This window comes from Anolis carolinensis, chromosome 4, assembly GCF_035594765.1.
Source record: "Anolis carolinensis isolate JA03-04 chromosome 4, rAnoCar3.1.pri, whole genome shotgun sequence".
Taxonomy (NCBI): Eukaryota; Metazoa; Chordata; class Lepidosauria; order Squamata; family Dactyloidae; genus Anolis; species Anolis carolinensis.
Window position 1 is genome coordinate 41155050 of NC_085844.1, and position 19814 is coordinate 41174863.

A 19814-nucleotide genomic window follows, 5' to 3' on the forward strand; every position below is an offset into this window, starting at 1 on the left:
TTTCAATAAAAGGATCTTTGCCTGCATGTGAAAAGACATCAGAGAGGGGGCCAACTGAACCATCTCTGGGAGTCGGGGGTTTCATAGTCTAGGAGCAGCCACTGAGAAGTCCCATCTCTTTATCAAATGAGTCTTTGAAGCTAATCGGGCCAGATGACATCCCTCTGCAAACACCCTTTGGAATAATGGAGTCACTCACGATCTGCCAAATCAACCTCAAAATTAATCAGATCACCCGGTAACTTCTGAAACTATTACTGTCAAAACATCAGTGCAGGCTGTTTAGGAGGTGAAAATTGGGCTGTCCCGGGTGCCCATTCTGGGCTAAATGATTGCTGTGTTCCAACCTGTACAGAGAGGTAAAAGCATACACTACAGCGGACCACTGAACTTGCGGCTTTCCAGTGACCTCAGATCATTCCATCCCAAATTAATCTATGGCAGTAGAGTGAATATGGACATGCTGAAAGCACATGTTCACATTGGTGCCATTTATTAATATAAGGCCTGTTTTTCATGTCTGTGGCAGGTCCCAGAACTGAACCCCAATGAATGTGGCAGATCAAACCAAATTATCCAGTTCTCAACATTTCTCTCTCAAACATCCATGCAGGTAATAATAGTTCCCAGCAATCACAATTTGGCATTGGAAAAGAAGAGTTGCAATTTACTCACACATGTACACAGAATCAAGAATTGAAGCATCTGGGTATATTGCTCAAAAATATAACCCACTTAGAGCTGTCCCTGGGTTTTTATCAGAAGGCACAAGAAACAGCCCTCTTACTAACCAGGTCAGGTCAAGACATTATGTTGCCAGAAGTGGCAGGCAAAATGCTGCCCTGCCCGTATTCCATGTACAGAAGCTGGTTGAATTGGCTGTTTAACTTCCAGCACTGGTGATAGTAGAGTACTCTCCAATACAATGATGACATCAAACTAGTTAGGGGCTCCAGGACATGTTGTGAGGTAAATGAAAACAGTGGTCCAGAAAGAAGGTCAGGATTCTGCCAGCATCTTCCTCCAAAGGCCATCAGCACTCTCTGCCAAATGACCTGCTTGTTGAAACTAAGCTTTGGACCCAAAACTGACTCCTATATATGACATCTACCCTTGAATCCCATGTGTGTGGTCTTTAGTGTTACATGGAATGAAAGGAGGACATAGCACAATGCAATAATCATACAGGAATCCAATGATCTTGCAGACTTTCTAAATTGTGTAAAGCAGATACACACTTACCTGGTAAGGGTCAGTGTTCATGTCAAAATACTCCAGAAATCCCGTGGCAAACTCACAGAAGAGAAAGTTGTGTGTTTCATTTACTGTTCTCAAACACCAGTAAGTGTTGTTGTTTGAGCTTGTACAAGCACAAAATGATCCCACTGTTGGAAAAGGGTAAAACATATTCATAATTTTCTAAGCTTACGCATGTGTTAGATTGGAAACAATAGAGGAGGTTACATCAAGGAAATTTTTATTATGATTAGTAGTAGCAGCAGGAGTGGTGGTGGTGGTAGCAACATTCCTTTTCCAAAAATTGAAATTTTGCAGTTTTAATAAAGAACAAGACATCTAAACACATACAAGAAGTAAACCTTAAATTGCTGGAAGAAATTTCTTTCTGATTATGGACATCTCTTAAAAACAGATGTGGACAACTGCTGGGGATCAAAGGGCCACTTTCATCCCAGAAGACACCTTAGAGGGCTACCCTTGTAAGTCCCCTGATAAAGAAAATCACTGTACACTGTAGAATTAATGCAGTTTGACACCAATTTAGCTGCCTGGATCCAATCCTATGGAATTATGGAATTTTACAAGATCTTTTGCCTTCTCTGCCAAAGAATGCTGGTGCAAACTGCAATTCTTAGGATTTCATAGCATTGAGCCTGACAGTTAAAATGGTGTTGCACTGCTTTACTTCTACAGACAGCACTTCATGTCCCCCAAAGCCACAACACTACTTGAGGACAAAAAGAAATAAGCAAATGGCCACCTATCCATATATAGAATTCTGCCCCCCCCTTTTTTTTGGCTTTGGTATCTTTTTACTTTGCCTGACATATTTGGCTGAAAAATTCTTTTTAGCTCTGATCCAAAAGCAATGGATCTAAAGTCCTCCTACTCCCCACAACCCGATTCCCATGAACATGCATCTGCTAGAAAACAGTTCTCACAGTTCCAGAATGGTGCAGTCTGCCAGTGGTTGTTATCATGGGTAAAGCAAGTGAGTCCAGGAAGGCTGCATTCATCTCCTTTCTTCTGGCGCTTCTTCCCTTTCCTTTCTTTCTTTCTCCGACGGTTCTCTTTGAATAGCTGAAGCTTCCCATCTACCTCTTGTGCAGCTTCCCTAGTCAAATTCAAGAATACATAGTAAGTCAGGATATAACTAAAATACTTTTCATCTCAATATGGTTGTCATCAGTCCTAGCCAATGCTTCGAAGAAAAACTGGAGCCTTTCAGGGTTGGATTCAGATGCTACCTTTTGTTTATTGCATTTCTTACCTGCATAGACCCAGGGCCTTTCCACACAGCCATCTTACCCAGAATATCAAGGCAGAAAATCCCACAATATCTGCTTTGACTTGGATTATCTGTGTCCACACTTCCATATATTCCAGTTCAAAGCAGATGTGGGATTTTATTCAGCTGTGTGGAAGGGGTCCAAGATACTTTGTTGCCTGAACTGGAGCATCAAGCAATTCCCCGCCAACTCAATTTAAAGTGCAAAATATTCAAGACAGCTACATTGTTTTGGCACAATTTTTAAACATAATAATTTTCTGTCCATCAGTTTGAGATATTACCAACAGGAACTAAAAGCCAAACTTTTGAATTTTGAAATTGGGCAAGTTTGTCCCTATGTTCCACATCATTAAATGGCATGTCAACAGATACTTCTGTTTATAATAGCATCCCATGATGACATGTTGGATTAGAGGGGGAGGGCGAGAGGGAGGCTTACTTGAATGGATGAAGACTTGTTTTCAATTTTTCTTGACCCTTTACTCCTTTTTCTTTGCTGTAATAGCTGTAAGAGAAATATCATGATTAAAAAAGGTTCTGAAAAAAATGGAACAAGACAAAAATATAGCTGTCATCATTTGTACAGAATTGCAGTTGAATGAAACTTATAAAACATCTGGCATTACAAATGCTTAATTACATTATATCTGATTTTGTTCTGTCAATGAATTCAGATTACTGCTTAGTCAAGCAGCTCTGTAGCAGCCAATTTTAAAAATCATGATATAATAGATATTGAAATACACATGATAGCAATGAGCAATAGTCCAAAATATGGTGTGTGTTTTTTAAAGGAATGATCTCACAAAATTCAAATTAATTTCAGAAACACAAATTACTTTTGTACACAGTGGCCAAAATTCAACATCACACTTTATTGCCTCTTTGTTAGCTTTCTTGGGTAAATGTGATCATGTGATTTTAACTTTTATATTAGGATGTTTTTAATGCTTTGTCTTAGTTTTAAATGTTGTATATGCCTAGATTTTATTGCTTTTAATTATTTTAATTTATAGTTATATGTCTGTGTCTAGTTAGTATGATGTTTATTATATGTATGTTGGCATTAAATTCTTGTCATTAATATGTTGTAAACCACCTTGAGTCCCTCTAAGAGTGAGAAAGGCAGTATATAAATATACTAAATAAATAGAACGCTTGCTCCAGAGAACATCATGTAGTGATGGGGAAAGAGGTCAATAGGCTGTTTTTGTGGCTAACTGAATTCAATTTCTATTGAAATTACTTTCCTCCCAAATGCCCTTAAAGACCAATTTTCCATGTTCTTCCCATCCCACAAGGCATTTTAGACCTACAAGAGTCTTCACCCCTAATAAACTCAAACAAAAGCTGTGTTCTGGGAGATTTCCTAGAGCAACAAAGCCACTCCCTGCCCTAAAGCAACACAAAGTTCTCTGAAACATGATAAAATTAACCACAGAACATCGATGAGAACATAGGACAGTATTTGGCGTCCAACCATATTCCAATCATTTTTGGTAGGGAAGCAATGGGAGTGGGTGGGTGGCAGGGGCGAATATCGTCCGCCTTTGCATTAGAGTTTCACAGTTATACCCTGTTCAGTACAAGCACTATAGAAAGAAGGCTGAATCAGATTGTCATATACCCACAGTTTGGCAAAAATGCCAATACCTTAAGCTACAGCTATTCTTAATCACAAACCTGACTTAACTTATGTGAGTTGGACTCATATACACTGTTTCAATCAGTTTCTCCATGTACATTCTTTTCTGAATAGATTTATTTAATAGAGAAAAATAATATTACATACCTCCCTTTGCTACAGTCACAGTCATCAGGTTTTCTTCTTTTCAGATGTCCTCTCACTTCCCTTAGTTTTTTGATTTTATCTTGAAGAGCCTCAATCTATACAGCAGGAATATATTCCATGATAGTGATTTTGTCAGTGATAAAGTATCACTATGAACTTATTTTGCTACTGGAATGCTAATTATAATAACATTATGATTTTGCTAACATGCTTTTAAAATATTCTGCAGCTTTTAATCCATATTGTAGGAAGCCACCACAATAAAATATACTCTGGTATTCACTTTGAAAAAGGTGAACTGAAACTAAGAAAAATATTTCTCCAAGATCAAACGCCATGGCTTAGTTTTATAAGTCATTGGGAGTTGAATCTACTATGATTCTGACTTTTAAATTAATGTATACAATGAGGACCTTCTTGGACAGTTATCACATCTCCCTTTCGGCATCACACTACATTCTAATAACTCTTTCCACTATTCATATGATTATCTACGTATGTCCCTCCTGTCTGGCCATTGCTAAAACCTAACTTGTCACCTCCTCATCATACTCACAGGTTTTGCATGTCTACGGTTATTCACACATACAATTTGACTATAAAGGTTTACTCCTCTTTATTTATTTACAGCATTTATATTCCGCCCTTCTCACCCCGAAGGGGACTCAGGGCGGATCACATTGCACACATAAAGGCAAACATTCAATGCCATAACATAGAACAGAGACAAGACGCAGGCACGGGCTGGCCTCGAACTCATGACCTCTTGGTCAGAGTGATTTGTTGCAGCTGGCTTGCTATCCAGCCTGTGCCACAGCCCAGTCCTAGGCACTTTACTCCATGCATCTGAAGATGTAGATTTAGTCCACGAAAGCTTATCCTACCAACTTTGTTCTTTCAGTCTTTAGGGGACTACAAGATTATTTAGCAAGCCCATTCATGTAACTTTCTATTATGATTAAGTATTACACCTGAACACAGCAAGTGTCTCTATGGGTAAGCAGTAGCTTGAAGCTAAATGTCCAGTGTCATGTTGTAAGCTTTTACTTGATACATTTTTTTTAGATTGTGGTAAGGTTCCAGTACAGATGCTTGAGATAATTTTTACCTCTTTGTCAATGTAGGCTTTGTGGTCTTTCCAAGCTCGGGCTGACTGGTAAAGTTCCCTCTCACAGTGAATAGAATCATTTGGAAGAATAAAGCACCTATAAAAGAGAAAACAGAAGCGATATATTTGAGATATCTTTGGCAACCTCACCCTAAATTCCAATGAATATTGGTAACAAGGTAAAAATAACACGCACTATTATAATTTTAGCATCTCTTCATAAGCAACTGAGGCAAGTCTTTTAAATCCTTGTCAGAGGGGAAACAGAGTCAAAAGATCGATACAAAAGATATGTCTGAAAACTGCTTAAGGAGATAAGGTAGGCTGAGTAAAATAAGAACACAGTCATTTTAAGGGTAGAAAATCATTGCTACCTGGGGTTGGCAGCAGCCTATTTCTGCTTAGACCACATTGTAAGTACCTTGGAGATCAAGTATGCAATAGAAACAATGAAGAATACCAGGAGCAAAAAGCATTCCTACTTATGAGTCACTCTGACAGAGTCCGGCTGGCCAACTGTGTTGCTTCCATCAGCTAGCATGGCTTCATGACCACCACCACCATCATCTTCTGAACCTTGCAGCTGCTGTTCTTGATCTTCGTTGTCGTCATCCTCCTCACTGTAACTCCCATGTCGCTTCACAATACTCTTTGGCTGAGGGATGTGCAATTCCTCTTCCAGGTTTATGTCATATATTTCTCCTTCAAATTCCACAGACAAGGAACGAGTCTGTCGTGTATGAACAAATCGTGGCTTGTATTCTGCATGGGTAACAGGAACACAAATGCATTATTAGATAGCTACAAATCAAATCAAACAGTAACAAAGAAGTTGGGTATAAGGCTGATGCAGGATACAGGTAATAATAAATTAATTTCTTCATTTGAGCATTCAGTATGAAGAGATATCGACACATGTTCAGGATAAAGAAACTTTTTACCTTGGTCACCTTGGTCTACTATTACTGTTGTGGTTATTGTATCTAAATACCCTAATGGCACCAGACCCCATCTGATCTGGGAAGCTAAGCAGAGTCATCCTGGTTAGCACTAAAATGGGAGAATGCCAAGGAATAACAAGTGCTATAGGCTGTACTTCAGATGAAGAAATTTACAACCTTCTCTGATAATTCCTTGCCTAGAAAAACCTTATGGAATACATGGTGTTATCATCAGTTAACAGGTTAAATGGTGTCATGAAAGCATTGGTATCCTGCCTTTCTCTCAATAATGAGGCTAAAGATGGCTAAACATGTTAAAAACAATATATAATAAAAATATACAAAAGCTTTGAAATAGACACATAAATGTATTTAAAAATCAATTAATTGATAAAAACATTAAACCTTAAAACATTACTACTTCACATCATTAAAAGTCCACTGCAACCACTTTCTAAAAATCTGACAAAAGGACTGCAAAAGCTTGGAATTCTCACCTTCCTAGAGAGGGAGTTTTGCAGTCTGGTAGCATCCACAGAAAAGATCTTCTCCCTCATTCCCACTAAAAGAGCCTGAGAAGATGGTGGGACAGAGAGAAATGCCTATCCAGAAGATCTTAGAGCTCTATGGACCCATAAAGTAAGACAGTCCTTCAGAGAGCCTAGCCCAAGACATCTACTTTACCTTTAGAGCAGTGGTTCTCAACCTGTGGGTTCCCAGATGTTTTGGCCTTCAACTCCCAGAAATCCTAACAGCTGGTAAACTGGCTGGGATTTTATGGGAATTGTAGGCCAAAACACCTGGGGACCCACAGGTTGAGAACAACTGCTTTAGAGCAAAATCTCTCCTTAGATTCTTAAATGCTAATCCAAATAGAAAAAACGATGTTTGTGTGTGTTCTATCCATACAGCCAAAGAACTGGTAAAACCAGGTGTGGTAGAGCAATCTGTACCATTTCATAATGTAATGGTGAATGCTGTTTTTAATCTTCATGCTATGTAAAAAGGAAGAAACTCTGCTAGGAAGGGTCTGGGATATCAGGAACAAAGGTCATATTCCTCATGGTGTAAGGTTTATAGCTGAAGAGCTTTAAAAAAAGCCGAAGTCAATTAAAAATGTTGTTCCCCTTCCTGTCACAGTCTGAGACTGTACAATCCATTTTATGAACTTCTTCTGTTCCATATATCAGCATCTGACCACATGTTATGTTTAATACACAGTAAATGGTTTTGTTTTCCATTTTATTTTTATTAATTCCAAGCATGCAGGAGAAGATTCTTATTGAGAGCACAGTGTGCAGACCTAACTTCCACGCTGTGATCAGAATTAAAATCTCTGTTTCAGCTTCCAGGGAAAAATCTTCATTGGATAAATGAATAAAAACCAAAAGTGAGACAAAATCCATGCTGTGCATTAGGTGTGACATGTAGTTTGGTACTTAGACCTAGGTAACAGGAAGTATAATAAGACTTTGTGTATTTTTATGAGCATACTCTTTTATTCTGTGTATTTTATTAGCATGTTCTTACAATGGTGTTACTTTAAATGATGTAACCACACTTAAGTGGCACTTGCTTTATCATATTGCTACTCTTCTTCTGGTTCTTGGGATTCTTCCAAATTCTCCACTTCACTTGATTGGAAATCAATGCTGTACATGTATACTGCATTAAATTATCAGCTGATCAACTTCAGCACTCTTAAAAATTATATTTTTTGGTGACAACCCACAAAATCTTCCAGCCAACACAACTACTGCACGTGTGCTTTGAATCTCCTTGTCGAGAGAAAAAGCGGGGTATAAATAAACATCATCACCATCACCATCACCATGGTGACAAACAATTTCAGAGAACTGCAGTACAAAAAATTAATGTTTCTATGTTCTGATAAATAGTAGCTTATATTCACACACTGTCTCCCCAGTATCTTCATTTTACTGAACTTGATAACTGGTTCATGTTTGACTCCACTTGAGGGCACTGCAGAGACATTATTTGAAATGAAAGCAAGGATAAACTTCTTTGCTTAAGAAAAACCCTATCAAATTCATGGGGTTGCCATAAGTCAACAGACAAATGAAAGGCACATACACAAAAAGCTACTTACTTTTACAAAGATAAGAATGAGTTTAAAAAGGAATTTAACTGAAAACAATTTAAACTATATTTAGGTTTGTGGCAGGGGAAATTCATTAGCTGAACAAAAATATTGTTAAAGCCTTTTGATGTAAATTGCTTATTCTGCTGGTGTTATAACCATCAGAGAATTATCAATGCAAGAACTATTCAGTGCAAACATGCCTCTCTTAAAAGAAGCAGGCACTTTGTATTATACATGCACAGAATCTAGACAACCAGTTGGGAAATCATTATTTAGCAGGAAGATAACACACATCAATTAACAGCAACCACTGGACTAGTCCTTTAAACAATGGCATAAAAAAGCTTCTTAAATTGCATGTGAACAAGGCTGAGCTCAACTTTATTGATTGAAACAAAAGGAGTCCCATCAAGCACTGAGAGCAAGATACTATACATTCATGACTTCATTCCAATGCAAAAATTATTTCTACCACTTTTCTAAGCTTTGGACAGGCAGCTGTAATTACAGGGACTATTGGGGAAAGAGGGATGCTGAGGGCTGAACTCTGTTTTCCCCACATTTACACCTACACACATACCTGGCTCTAGGCAGAAAATAGATTAATCTCTGTCTGTTTAAATGGGCTATTTGATTTAGACAGTGTTGATGTTTTTAAACACCTACATAGATCTACAATCAAAAGTTTAGTGCCCTTTTATTTCTTTTTACTCTCTTTATCAGCACCTCAAAACTGAGAAGCCACAGAAACCCAACTGGAGATATAGCACGCATGAAAAATAGTTCCTTCCCCAACAAATATTGTACATACACATGTATAAGTATAGAAATTTTAATCAAAAAGAGACCCAAAAACTTGGATCAACTTATCCATGTGTAAGGTAAAGGTAAAGGTTTTCCCCTGACATTATGTCAAGTCGTGTCCGACTCTGGGAGTTGGTGCTCATCTCCATTTCTAAGCGGAAGACCCAGAATTGTCCCTAGATACCTCCAAGGTCATGTGGCCGGCATGACTGCATGGAGTGCCGTTACCTTCCCACTGAAGCAATATCTTTTGATCTACTCACATTTGCATGTTTTTGAACTGCTAGGCTGGTAGAAGTTGGAGCTAACAGCGGGAGCTTACCCCACTCTCCGGATTCAAACTGCTGACTGTTTGGTCAGCAAATTCAGCAGCCCAGCAGTTTAACCCACTGAGGGCTCCTATCCTATCCTATCCTATCCATACTATACAATAATGCTTATCAAAGTGAAAGTCTAGAGCTCAGTCCATTGTCTAACTCATACAGTAATGTGTATATAGTACACTAATGTTTCAGAGCTTCAGAGAATATATATTTTCCCCAAGATGGTAAAAAAATTAGTCTAATCTTCCAGCAGATCAAGATTCCTGACCTTTCTGACAGCCTCTGCATCTCCCATCAACCTACTTGGCATGCTGGGGTTTCGCATAAAGGCTCTTTGATTTTTTCTTTGGGTCCGACTGCTCCGGTAATCAGCTTCTCTGCAGTCGCATTCATTTTCTTGGTTGTTATATCCCTGGGAATGTATGCTTCGTGTTCTTTTTCTTATAGCAAGAATGTCACTAGATCCTTTGCATTTGTGAATGCGAAGTTTGCCAGATGTGTCTTCAATACATTGCCATTTCTGAAATGAAAAGTGAATGAACAAGCTGTTAAACCATACAATATGCCCCCCTTGTTCATAGATTTGATATCCATAGTTTCACTTACCCATGTGCCAAACTATATTCCCCCTGAAAGCGTTTGTGGGTCTCTACGTCCTCTAGTGCAGTTCTATCATACGCTTCCAGCCATGTATGGCCAAAATAGAGGGTTTGCTACTATTCATGCTTTCAGGTCCAACATGAGATCTTGGAACCTATCCCCCATGGATAAGAGAGTACTACTGTACTTCCTAATTAATCCAGCCCAACATAAATTGCCATTAGTCCTTAACAATATTACAATGGTTTATTAACTACTGGCCATAATTGTTAGGAGATTCTGGGAATTGTAGTGAGGCACATTTCCAGAGTAGGTGTTGGTGAGGAATCTGCTTCAAACTTTGTTGATGGAAATACAGTACAAGCAACTCTGTCTCTATGATCATTTGGGCTTTTTTTTTGCTTTCTACTTAAACTTTACCTTTCACCTTTTGTTACTTGGTACTTGTATAACAAATAAAGAAATTCATTATCAGTTAAAATGTTGATGTAAGTCAAGCAGACCTCTCCTGTGCATTTTTGATTATTCTCCACTGTCAAAAATAACCTCTTATAGCCTTTATGCTGATATGGTTTCAACTTTTGGAAAGACATTTGATCAGACCTTGACTTTGCTTACCCCCCTGCCATGGCCACAGATGAATCTGGTTTCCCACTGTTCACTTCACCTCCTAGTAGTAGTGGTGGCTCTCTTTTAGCTGGGTAGCAAATCTGCCCTGGGTTTAAATCTTAGAAATCCAAGGTGCTGAACCCTATTGCTCAAGAGGTTCAGTACTCTACAGAGCTCCTTTAAAGCTGAGGCTAAAACCCAAAGCAGATTTGCCATCCAACTCCCGCAACACTGGAGCCACTGCTGCCCTAAATACTCAGAAGCATACCCAATTGAGTGTCAACAATTACTAAGCTTCATTAGTAATCTGCTACATCAACATTCCACCTTTTCTCAACAAAGAGAGCCTACAACTGGATTTCTCAAAGTAGGGTGGCTGGCTACTTATTAATGTGGTTACTATGAAAAATAAAATAAAATGTCTAACCCCTTCCCCACTCCCAGATAAAGTGTGGAGGGAAAGGCTGCATGTTTAAATAGAATGTGCACATGCTGTATATATAGCTGCAGATCAATAAATCATTAGTAAAACATAAACAGAAATACAAATACAGTGTTCCCTCACTACTTCGCGGTTCGCTTTTTGCGGATTTGCTGTTTTGCGGTTTTTTAATAAACACTAAAATAATATTATAAGTCATAAAATAATATTATAAATCCCTCTTTCTACTTCCTTCCTAAAGAGAAACCTAACGAAGAAAGGAAGGAGAAACCAAAGGGAGAGAAAAGGAGGATGAAGCAGCTCTGTTTTTGCCTCAAAAGTGCCTCAAAAGACCCTATATAGCGTCCAAACGTAGCGTCCCTACTTGGTAGATTTTCACTTTTTGTGGGTGGTCCTGGAACGTAACCCCCACATTAAGTGAGGGAACAATGTACATATTTCATTCAAGCGAGAATGTCTGTCTGAGTAATCTGTGTGCCTGCTTTGTTTACAACCCAGGTGCTAATTTTTAATGAGCTAACTTCAGAATTTGGATGGATCAACTCTAAGGATTTGGAGACTGGTTTTTTTAAAAGTATTATAGAGAAATATATCATATTCTTTGTTATGGAGTCTTTCTTCAAGGGAGTGGGAAATCAATATTTATATGACTTTTACGAGTAGGAAGAGGAGAGAGAAGTAAAGAGTTGCGATTTGTATTTTATTTGGTAGCTAATAATTAGGCTTGATCGATCCACGAAAAATTTGATTCTAAACTCGTTTCAAAACTAGAGGGGGGCAGCGTTTCGTTTCTGAAGGTATTTCCGAATTTTGCCCCCCAAAAAATTCGAAATTAATGAAAATTCGTTATCTTCAAAATTAATTCGTTAATGGCGGACGCGCATGTGCAATTCCCAAAAACAGCACAGAGGGAGAGGACTTTACAGGACTCTCCCACCCTCATTTTTTGAGTGATCTTCTTCAAACTTGGTACAGTGGTAGAACACATTTAACACTGATAGCTCACCAAAATTTGGAACGTTTCCCTTATCCTCTGATTTTTGGCGAATTTTCATAGCTTTTATAATAAACCATTTTTTAATAATTGCAGAAATCTGTTCCTGGTTTGAAAGTCTTATTTCCTGTTAAATTGGGTTGTCTTTACTGTGAAAGTCATTGTTCTACTTCAGAAACTTTGTTTTTGTGGCTGAAACTTTGTTAAATTGGTGTGTGTGTAATATATACTGTGTATATATATATAGTCCCTGCATATGTGTGTGTGTGTTTGTGTGTGTGTGTGTATAGGTAAAGGTAAAGGTATCCCTTGACGTTAAGTTCAGTCATGTCTGACTCTGGGGGTTGGTGCTCTTCTCCATTTCTAAGCCCAAGAGCCAGTGTTGTCCATAGACACCTCCAAGGTCATGTGGCCGGCATGACTACATGGAGTGCCATTACCTTCCCGCCAGAGCGGTACCTATTGATCTACTCACATTGGCATGTTTTCAAGCTGCTAGGTTGGCAGAAGCTGGAGCTAACAGCGGGTACTCACTCTGCTCCCGGGATTTGAACCTGGGACCTTTCGGTCTGCAAGTTCAGCAGCTCAGTGCTTTAACACACTTCGCCATCGGGGCTCATGTATATATAATATACATACACATACACACAATGTGGAGAATATGTGGAAAGGTAGATAGATAGATAAGTTGGGAGCCACAGCGAAGGCACCTTCCTGGGAGCAAGGTCTAATAATAATAATAATAATAATAATAATAATAATAATAATAAAAAATCCCTTACAATATCCAAGATGGGTACCATTATTGGCAGAGAAAGCCAAGCTGTAGGAGTTGAAATCCAATCATTTATCCTCCCTATAGAATCATTTTTATATGCATTTTTAGCTACAGAAAAGCTAAAATCAGGACAGTAAAAGAACAACACCCAGAAAATGGGAATTCCAGACAGGAAACAATCAGGGCCAGCTAATACCTCCCAACAAAAGATTCCCCCAGGTAGGAAGCAGCCAGGCTTTGAAGCTGCAAGGCTATTCAATGCTAATCAAGGTGACCAATTGCAACATTCACACTTGCCTCCCACAGACAAGAGTTCTTTCTCCCACCCTGGACCTTCCACAGATATATAAACCCCACTTGCCTAGCTTCGCACAGACGTCAAAACCTCACTGCCGGGCCCCTCTCTGTCTCTCTCGGTCTCTCCATTCCCGGCTCCATCCGCCACCTTCCCGCCTCACAGAGAGACACCAGGCCTGAGCTGAGGCGAGGCGGCGGCGGCCATTTCCCCCCTCCGTCTTCCTCCTCCTCCTCGGCCTCCTTCCCCCTTGCCCCCTCCCATTGGCTGAGCCCGTGACGCCCCTTTTGCTGAGGGGCAAAAGGAAAGGGCCTGAATGGTGGGAGTTTGGGTGATTTGCAAAAGCTTTTTTTTCCTAACGAAAAAAACGACGAAATAAGAAAAAACGTCCTCTCGCAATTCGAAACCGCGATATCCAGACGTGTGGACAATCAAGGCCGTATATTGCTTCAAAACAAACGAAAATAACGAATTAATAACGGGTAACGGGGAAATCGAATTATTTGAGCAAGCCTACTAATAATTACTGTGTTATTGTTTTGTATGCATTTTTGGCTTTTCCCTTTCCTTTTGTTATTTATTATACCAATAAGGATTTACTTTAAAAAAACTTGAATTGGATTAGAATTGGACCATTTAAAAAATAAATATCTGCTATACAGGAGAATTACACAGCCATTCAGGCTAAAAGATATTAAAATTAGGCACATTTATAACATTACCCCAAAGACTGTATTATGTAAATGTTTAAATTTAGCAAAGAGTATATGTGAAGTTCTACACTACAGCTTACTGAATTTGTATTTAAATCTGACATCTTAGAGAAAGAGATAAGGAAACCCTGCCCAAAGTCACTGTTCTCATCCTCCTGTTGCATTCCAGTCTGAAAATATTTCCCTGCATTTCACCACCTGAAAGAAATCTGCTCACTCTTCTCAAGTAGCTGCCAAGAGAACCAGAGGAGAGATGCTGGAAAGATTTGAGAGAAAGCCCCGAGAGGTAGATTATGACACCCTCCACTTATTGGTTTTTGTAAGAGTGTTAATATAGCTTTACATTCAACATCATTAAAGCGCAATAAATGCCCCACTTAAGTATTTAAAGTGAACAGTGTTTACTTAATATGCTGTGACAGCTTGAGACAGCCATGAAAGCCTTTCATGTAATGAGGAAATTAATTACACTGCCTACAAAAGATGCCTCAATGGTAAGGAGGTTAGGGAAATGCTGGCAGCTGACAATTTAAGCTTTAAAATGTTGGAAAGGTGAATTGCCAAGGCATTAAAAGAGCAACCCAAAATGAAGAATTAATTTACTGGATTTCAGCAAGGTTTATATTTGCTTAACTTTTCTTCTGTGCACTTGAAAAACACAAAAATGTAGCATTGCGCTCTAAGGAAGTACCCAGCTATCAAAGAACATCAAGAAACCTTTTTTTTGGATTACAACTCTCAGAACTCCATAGTCAGCATGCTACAAAAAGGTAGTTTTCCAAGTTTGAATCTTCCAGCTTCAGAGTTGGCCTCTGAGATATCCAAATCTGACATGAGACTTAATTTTGTACCTATATTAACAAACGGTGTGTTCTAACAGGTGATTCCATTGTTACATGGAGCACTGTGTGTTGGAAGAGACTCTACAAACTTTTATACTTTATTTGAGCGATGTGGATGTGAGAAAGAAATCGAGCACCACAGTGCTAAATATAAAACAAAATATGTAGGCCTTGAAGCTTCTTTTTAAATCTTGTATCATTTTAACTTGAAAATGTATCCCAGAATACAGACGCAGAGCCCAGAATTGCCAGATTGGACAATAACTGCTAGAGTCTCCCATCCAGGATTGACTAAGTTACAATCCAGAAATGCAGTATTTCCAGGCTTTAGTGACACCATCCACTAGTATTTTAACATCTTAAACCTTTTTATAAGCCTGGAACTAAATTTATGTAGCATCGTTGAACCAACAGCATAATTTTCTCTGGTTACCCTTGCTTACTCCAATTTATATCTTGTTTAAGGCCATCGACTCATAGGGTGGATTGCAAAAGTATTGTCTGAGTATAACCAGACCTAGATCTATCAGAAGGAATGGACACAATGTACCTCCTGTCTATTCCACATACAGAAACAATTTGAACTACAGGTTGAATTTTACTTTATGATTGATAGTGGACCAGCATTCTACATCACGCATGAGGAAAAACTTTAATTTAGACAAAACAGGACGGATTCTGAGATCCAACAGAGGCATGTGACTAGGAACTTGGGACAAATGATAGTTGCCACTGGTGCCCCAAACACTTGCCATTTGAGGAAGCTGCCTTGCCCCGCCTAAGGCAGAGCCTACTTGGGTTATAGCAGAAATAAATATAAACATGGTATGTAGTACAGTGTCAGGTGAGGACACTGGCTACTAGTAGGGTCCCTCCTACTAACATTCCTCATTTGGAACAACTATTCTGATGAGATTCAATATAGTTTATCCTTAATTGACCCTTTGGAGGTTGAACTGGACTTCACGAGCTGTGGCAATGTGCTTACATTTCAAGTGGCCACTTTATGAGGTTCAAGGATAAACAATTTCAGAGGACATGCACAGATGTTTTACTCACTACACAGAATACCTTTGTACTCGCTAGTGAGTTAGTGAGAATCTGCACCCACTACATATGTTCCTGGCATCCCATGCTGACTTCTCCTGATACACAAGTAAACATGCTGACAAAATAGTAAATAAAGAGATCCCCTGCCAAATTGAATTCTGAAAAATTGAGGTGTAATGGTTTTTTACTACGATAAATTGTGAACATGTACAACTGGGTTGTGTGTTTTCTGGGCTGTAAGGCCATGTTCCAGAAGCATTCTCTCCTGACGCTTCTCCCACATCTATGGCAGCCATCCTCAGAGGTTGTGAGGTATATTTGAAAAAATTAAGGAAGGAAGATTTACATATCTGTGGAAGGTCCAGGGTGGGAGAAGGAACTCTATTGGAGACCAGTGTGAATCTTTTAATTAATCACCTTGAATAGCATTAATGGCCTTGCTAGATTCATGTCCTGGCTTCTTCCTGCCTGGGGAAATCTTGTTCAGAGGTGTTGGCTGCCTCTGATTGATTCATGTCTGGAATTCCTCTGTTTTCAGAGTGTTGTTTTTTATTTACATGTACAACTGTTTTTCTTGGCCAGCATGGTCACAAAAACACTGGCAGCTATAGGCTTAACATGTCCATGAAGTCAATCTCCTCTGGATTCTAGTCTGAACTTTAAATGTACTTAAGTGCTGAAGCCATTTTGAGGATTGCATTCTGCACCTTAAACAGCCCATTTACAGTTTGGAAGAAAACTTGTGCATGTCTCCATGCACACACATTTCCAGGGCACTGGAATTGTTGGAACGGTTGTTCCAAATGCCAATAATGTAAAGGTGTAAGCTATCATATAAAATGTCCTTAGTGGATTTTGAGGCTGCTTATTCTTGGACTTTCATTTAGTTCTCCTATTTGTATTGTTCTCTGTACTCTATATTTATCCAGAAAAGAGATCTTCAACAATATATACATGACCTTGTTATTCTAAGAGCTAGCAGAGAAAGAAAAATTAGCAGCATTCTGTATTTCCTTTGCAGTATTGTAGAACCCATGAGTAACTTATGAATACAGTAGTGTCTCACTTATCCAACATAAACAGGCCGGCAGAATGTTGGATAAGCGAATATGTTGGATAATACGGAGGGATTAAGGAAAAGCCTATTAAACACCAAATTAGATTATGATTTTACAAATTAAGCACCAAAACATCATGTTTTACAACAAATTTGACAGAAAAAGCAGTTCCATATGCGGTCATGCTATGTAGTAATTACTGTATTTACGAATTTAGCACCAAAACATCACAATGTATTGAAAACATTGACTACAAAAACACTGACTACTAAAAAGCAGACTGCATTGGATAATCCAGAACTATGGATAAGCGAATGTTGGATAAGTGAGACTCTACTTTAAAAATACAAATGCCATTAATATAAAATTGCTTTGGAAAACAACAAAACAGGCATTCAATACTTTCTCCATCATTATTACTATTTCTGAAAGTTAATACATAATGTTTTTATTTATTTCTGCTATTTATGTTCTGAGCAAAGTTTGGAAAAGTTATTTTTTCAGAATACACTTTCCAGTGGGCTGTGCTGCCCAGGAGATTGTGAGAATTTCTATCTAAATCCTCTCTTTTTCCTTCTCCCCTCTCTCTTTGATGTTTAAATCTTAAAAGAATGGCGCTGTCAGAAAATGCACTCTCTCTGTGAACACTTGTTGTACTGGTATTTTTGCCAGAAATAACCCACTAGCTTTGTGAAACATGGACCAGAGTTAAACTGAAACTAGTGATGACTATTCTGTTTAACAGTATTGGAATTTGTTCATCAATACACCGTGAAGCACTGCTGCTTACCTGGCCAGGCTGCTCACAAGCTGTCTGGTACCTTGCTTGCTGACACAGCTCCTTTACTCTTTCATATTTTGGTAAGTGATTCGACTGCTGGGAACTTTTGCTCGGCTCTTCCTTCTTACGCAGAAATTTGCTTTAAAAGGGAAAAAGTAGCCAGGACTTTGAGCATATAAAAACAGTATATAGGGATAAAAACAGAACAGCTCTTTATTGAGCAGAAGCAAATTACAGAAGGAAATCCATTCCATCCTTTCATAAACTAAAGGGCTATCTTTTATTTATTAGAGAATTACCATATATACTTATCTATATGTGGAGGTCCTTTATCTAAATCAGTGGTTCTCAACCTGGGCCCCCCAGATGTTTTTGGCCTTCGACACCCAGAAATCCTAACAGCTGGTAAACAGCCAAAAACATTGGGGACCCCAGGTTGAGAACTACTGATCTAAATGGACGGATGAAAAGCAAGAGCTTGGTACATAGTTGGACAACCTAAAAGAAGTTCCAATCCCCTCTACTCTCTCCACTTATTGGCTTTTTGAATGCCGGAGTCAGGACATGGCAGTGACACCTCCTTGGTGCTTTCCCTCAAGGACCTTTTTTAAAGGACAAAGCACTTGTCTTTCACCACTCCTTTTTTTTACAAGCAGCATAGTATTTACACTGAACCATGGGTAAGTCAGCCCCAAGTTTTGCTAGCCAAGTTTTTACTAATGTTTCTATGCATGAGTATATACAGTAAGGATGGCATATGTCTTGAGCTTGGTATTCCTGGGTAAGATATTGGAATTTTTTTCATCTACAAATCTTTGTAGATTTACCAATTACAGCCAAAAGTATCACCTTCTAACTATTAAGGCAGTGGTTGTCAACCTGGGGTCCACAGGTGTTTTGGCCTACAACTCCCAAAAATCCCAGCAAGTTTACCAGCTGTGAGGATTTCTGCAAGTTGAAGGTCAAAACATCTGGGGACCCACAGGTTGAGAACCACTGTATTAAGGAGTAGTAGGTCTGAATAGAAGCCATACACAAACTCCTTTCCATAACTTGGAAACGTTTGGACAATAGCTTCCACAATTCCCCAGCCAGCATGACCCTTTAGGGATGTGTAATAAGCACACAAAATGACAATGAAAGGGAGTAAAGTGTTGAACCCCACCTCTTTACTTGAACAATGCTCCCATGTGTACAGTTGTCCACATTATGATGAGAGGCGCCTACACAAGTAAACTTCTTAAGATCTCCCCACCCCAAGCTATATGAAATGACATAGAGCCAGCCAACATGTTTCTGGACTTGAACTCCCAAAAGGTGTTTGCACAAGGGTAGAATGTATGGTAGGAGAGGCTCTGTTTCAAGAATGTGAATGAATGAACATAGGCAAGGGGTGGCAATTACTGCCTCCTTACATGGTAGGGCTGGGGCAACATTTGTATGGGCTCACTTTAAGGGAACTATCCATAACTCTACTTTCCAGATTAAGAGGTAAATCAGATACCACTTGTTCTTCATATTGTGTGTTCCTTCCCAAGTGGAAATTAAAAAATGGGTTAAAACTCTACCCACAAATCTTTGAGAGAACGTTGTGTAGAAAAATGTATATATTGTGTAAAGATTTGTTTGGAAATAAATACCAATTTTTTTGTAGGTTTCTTAGGCTACAACTTCCAAAATCCTCTGGGAAGTATGGTCAGTGGGTATGTGGGTGGGCGTCCTGAGAGTTGTGATCTAAAAGGTAGCTTTTCCAACTCTACCCATGCATATAATGACATTTAGAGAGGACCAACCACACACACAACATAAGAGCTCAATTTCCAGACGAGAAGGCTATTTATGACAGATCTTTGGTGAGAAGTTTTGCTGGATACACTCAAAGGCACAGCTGTCTTGTATTATCACATCAGATATTTCAAGGTTGAGCTGTGCCATGAAAAGCAGATGCTGGCTCTCAACTGGGTCAGAGGGTACTACAGGGCTAAGGAACCAGAAGTTTCCTGACATTTAACATCAAATAGCTAAGAAAAGAGATTAAGGAGGTGCAGAT

At 39.0% G+C, this 19814-nt stretch overlaps 1 protein-coding gene across 3 annotated transcripts in view; it reads right to left on the bottom strand.

Moving 5' to 3' along the window:
• sulf1 (sulfatase 1) overlaps positions 1–19814 on the bottom strand; it is a 118212-nt gene that overhangs the window by 11992 nt on the left and 86406 nt on the right. For all 3 annotated transcript variants that reach the window (XM_062980280.1, XM_062980279.1, XM_062980281.1), the window contains 8 exons: positions 17774–17903; positions 9906–10122; positions 5913–6192; positions 5431–5527; positions 4323–4417; positions 2970–3035; positions 2181–2353; positions 1243–1385 (listed from right to left, as the gene is read on the bottom strand). In XM_062980280.1, coding sequence (XP_062836350.1) covers positions 1243–1385; positions 2181–2353; positions 2970–3035; positions 4323–4417; positions 5431–5527; positions 5913–6192; positions 9906–10122; positions 17774–17903 — 1201 coding nt within the window. The remainder of the gene's footprint in view (positions 1–1242; positions 1386–2180; positions 2354–2969; positions 3036–4322; positions 4418–5430; positions 5528–5912; positions 6193–9905; positions 10123–17773; positions 17904–19814) is intronic.